This window comes from Galeopterus variegatus, unplaced genomic scaffold (assembly GCF_000696425.1).
Source record: "Galeopterus variegatus unplaced genomic scaffold, G_variegatus-3.0.2 Scaffold2265, whole genome shotgun sequence".
Lineage (NCBI taxonomy): Eukaryota > Metazoa > Chordata > Mammalia > Dermoptera > Cynocephalidae > Galeopterus > Galeopterus variegatus.
In genome coordinates this window covers 173,302-177,484 of record NW_007728376.1, presented here as the reverse complement: position 1 = coordinate 177,484, position 4,183 = coordinate 173,302, and the positions used below count along the sequence as shown (strand labels likewise).

At 43.6% G+C, this 4,183-nt stretch overlaps 1 protein-coding gene across 2 annotated transcripts in view; it reads left to right on the top strand.

The window, feature by feature from the left end:
* RNMT (RNA (guanine-7-) methyltransferase) overlaps positions 1-4,183 on the top strand; it is a 26,077-nt gene that overhangs the window by 850 nt on the left and 21,044 nt on the right. Inside the window, exons 1-2 of one of the 2 annotated variants that reach the window (XM_008581102.1) lie at positions 145-200; positions 2,768-3,194. The exons of the other annotated variant lie outside the window; for it this stretch is intronic. Coding sequence (XP_008579324.1) covers positions 2,778-3,194 — 417 coding nt within the window. The 5' untranslated portion in view covers positions 145-200; positions 2,768-2,777. Of the gene's footprint in view, positions 1-144; positions 201-2,767; positions 3,195-4,183 lie in introns of those variants that run through there. 2 annotated transcript variants of the gene reach the window in all.

Below are 4,183 nucleotides of genomic sequence, written 5' to 3'. Positions count from 1 at the left end.
GCCCCCGTCCCGCTCCGCGCAGCCCCCGCACGCCGCCGCGGCCCCACGGGACTCGCAGTTCCGGGGCGGAGCTCGCACGGCGCCGGGTCTCCGCCTGCGGGGGGAGGGCACGTGACCGCCCGCTTCCCGGAAGTGACGCGCGAAGACGCGCGTGGCGCGGGCCGGAGTTTCCGCAAACAGAAGGGTGGCTGGGCCTGCTGGTGAGTGAGCCCTCAGCTGCGGCCCTGCCTGCCGCCTTGTCTTTAGCTCCTGCGCCGCCGTTCGGGAGAGGGAACGGGCGCCCCGACCCCTGACGCGGCTTGCTTCCCGTTAGACCTGTGCCGCGGCTCCTGTCACGCGGGGCTCTCTGTGCCCCCAGCCCCAAGCAGAACGGGCACTGCTGGGGTGGGCCGGTGCTCCCCCAAACCCAGCGAGCCCGCTGGCGGGAGGGGCGTGGGGCCCCGGGAAGCGTCTGCTTGTCTGGAGGGGCGCCTCGGATCCTGAGCCGCGGGTGGAGTAGTTAGGTCGCGCCAGTGACGGAAGGGGGTAGACTTGGCTGGAGAAGTCCCCTCTTGTCTCTGTTGCGGCCTCTTGGGCCCCCGAGTTGACGGTCAGGCTCGCGGGTAGGGGCGCGGGGCTTATCCTGCTTGAGCCTTAGCCCGGCGGCCTGAGACTGAAGTGACGGAGAGACATGGCTTGCTTCGGAGTGCGGCTGGGAAGTCAGGTCGAAATGTCCCTGTCACCTACCGCCTGTCCACCTCGCTGTCAGTCGACCCTCTCTGTAACCTGAGCTTCCTCCTCGAGGATTCTAAGTGGCAGAGTGTATTCATTATTCCTCTTTGACGCTCGATTTAAGCATTCTTATCCGTTTCCGCGGTCGTCTGGAATGCTGTGTCATTTATTCTGACCGAATCCGTTATGGTTTTATATCACATCTGTGGAAATAGTGGCCTACACAAATAAAATTCATACTTAAATCCCAATACTAATTTTAGGCGATGACTACAGCTAAAGGTGTTATGTCACATTGCTGTTTTAAATTTAAAACCAGTTTCTATTTCTTCATTAGGAAATAATGACAAAGGAGGAGAAACGGATTTGATAATTCAGTGGCCAGTTTTCCTAATCATTTTAGGTAGTCAACTTAAGTAGTTATTCTGAAAATTACTTTTCTAAGTGATTTTTTTGTTCTGATTCAGTTCTTCCCAATTGGCATATCTTCGTATTTTATCACCTCAAACAGTGAGTAGTGAAGGCCCTTGAAACCCTTCCTTATTCATTTGACTTGTTTTCACTCATCCCTTTAAGTCACTTGATTTTCTTTTTTCTTTTTTCTTTTTTTTTGGCAGCTGGCTGGTAAGGGGATCCGAACCCTTGTCCTTGGTGTTATTCTTTTTCTTTACTCAAAAGGCTTTTGTAAAAAAATTTCCTCTTGGGCCGGCCCGTGGCTCACTCGGGAGAGTGCAGTGCTGATAGCACCAAGGCCCCGGGTTCGGATCCTATGTGGGGATGGCCGGTTCGCTCACTGGCTGAGCGTGGTGCTGACAACACCAAGTCAAGGGTTAAGATCCCCTTACCGGTCATCTTTAAAAAAAAAAAAAAAAAATTTCCTCTTGATAACTTTCAGGTTCTGAATTTAATCTGAAATTGCTGATACTTTTTTTTTTTTTTTAATCTTTGGCTTTCCCTTTTCCAGTTGATTTGAATAATAGAGCCTAATCTTTTTTTTGGGGGGGGGGGGGGTTGACTGGCCAGTGTGGGGATCCGAACTCTTAACCTCGGTGTTATCAACACTGAGCTCTAACGAACTGAGCTAACCAGCGATCCTGGAGCCTAAAATTTTAAGAGTGGAATATATTCTTGAAAACCTAATTCACATTGAGTTCCTCTTTAGTAGGTCAGTAAATTTGTTGAATGGCTTAATAAATAGACCACCATAACAATTCCTGTCCAGTAGGTAGTTCAATTATTTTCCTCTCCCATTTTACACGTAGGTCTAAGAACATGTTTGAAAGAGACTGAATGGTCGGTCATTAAACTGCAGGCTGAGTCTTGAAAATTGTCAAAACCGTTTCTACTCTCTTCAATATCTAATCGGGACACCCATTATGAATTAAAGGATTTCAGAAGTCCTAGCTGTAGATTTCTGAACTCTTTCTGTTGATTCCCTTAGTGTCCATGGGCCAAAAGAAATACCTAACAGTTACATTTATTAAGTAGTTTTATTCAAAGAATTTAGTAAGTATTTATGTCCTGACAACTTTGGGTCTGTTTAAAAATTAATACACCTAAGTTGAGGAAAAATATTTGTGTTTAATTATTGATTAAACACACTTGCTTACTAATGAGATGTGTTCACCCATTGAGTACCGTACAACTTCTTAAGCCTTGAAATCAAATTTGATACTGCTGACATTTTCTGTTTCACCTTGATTTTCTGTGGTACCAGCAAAATCTCACTTTCACTAAACTAAGATATTTGAAAGGAGTGTATTGCAGTGTAGTCTGTTGAAACTGTGCTGTACTTGAAACTAGTAGTTTCTGTGAAGTTTGGAGTGATTAAAATGGGTACTACTGCATATTAGGAAATGCATACATAATATATATCAATGAACATTTTTCAGTGTTCTCTCTACAGTGAGATTTTTTAAAACTCCTAGTTGATCACTGAAATTAAATGGCTAGCTTCTAGTTAAAATTGTTTTAAAGTCTTAGCATTAGTGTTTACAAGTAATATCAAATTTTTGCCATCCCAGTGTTGGTTTATGAAGTTTTGCCATCAATTCAGGTAATCAAAAATGGAAAATCCTGCAAAAGCGGAGGAAGATGAAAAGATGTCTCTTGAACAGGCAAAAGCATCAGTAAATTCTGAAACAGAGTCTTCATTCAGTATTAATGAAAGTATGGCAGCTCCTGGGACTGGGCTTTCTGAAAAGACTCCTATTTGTGGGCAAGTTGACACACCAAAAAAGAGAAGAGTGTTTGAAGATGCTCATGTAAAGCAAAGTTCCAGTTGTGGAGAAGACACTCCAGCCAAGAAAAGAAAACTTGATGCTGAAGTTATCCCAGAGGAAGAAGATTCTAGTGATGATGAAGCCATTTCAAAGAAAAGAAAAATGGAAACTGATGATGTTCCAAAAGATGAATCTTCTACTGGAGATGGCACTCAGAAAAAGAGAAAAATAGAACTTGAAGATGTTCCTGAAAAGCAGAAAGTATGTTGAAAGTATTTTCTTTTATTCGTAATGGAATATGTCAAATTGAAATGTGATGCAGCTGTGGAATAATGCTGGTTTTTACATAATCTTAATAGCTTAAGAATGTTCTGTCTTTAATAGAGGGTCTTAGAGTAGGCTTGCAACTTTTACAATTCATTTTTTATGAAGCTGAAACTTCTGCTAATGAGATAATTTTTATGTTACTTCAGAACTCTTTATTTGACTAGAAACTTGAAAGCCAGTTTTTATAGTTTGCTGCTTCTTAGTGTTTTATCAGCACTATGCTCTAACAAACTGAGCTAACCGGCTAGCCCCTTCTTAGTGTTTTAAAAAACACAAGAGTATGAAGTCCAAATGATTTATCCTTTTTCCTTTCTAAATTTGGTATTCTCTTTTTTTGGTCTTGAGTAGTTAAAATTATCACCTTAGAGTGATAAATTTCAAAGTCATACTCAGCTTTACATTTCTTTATTAATGTAACTTCTTTATATTTGTTTCCAACTTCTTATTAGTTTACATTCAGTTTTAATTAAGTGGATGTAAAAGCCTGATATTTAGCAAGATATTATAGAGCAAGGGATAGCAAGTCATTTTCATCTGAGAATACCATATTGGAAAGGAATCTGAGGCAGAATCTGGAGTTAGAGAGTACTTCAATGAATGATTAAAATTCTGCCAATCAGCTCTGACAAGGAAGTGGTAGATAGGCCAGGCTTTTGTCACTGGTGAATTGTGAATCACTGTAACAGAAGGGAGCTTGTGTATTAAACATAGTTTTCAAAATATACTAGCATGGGCCGGCCCAGTGGCGCACTGCGCTAGTGCGCCGCTTGGGAAGCGCGGAGGCGCTCCCGCCGAGGGTTCGGATCCCACATACAGACCGGTTCCCGCTCACTGGCTGAGCGAGGTGCGGGGGCAACACCGAGGGTTGTGATCCCGTTGCCGGTCCCGGTCCGGTACGGGGGCGACACTGAGGGTTGCGATCC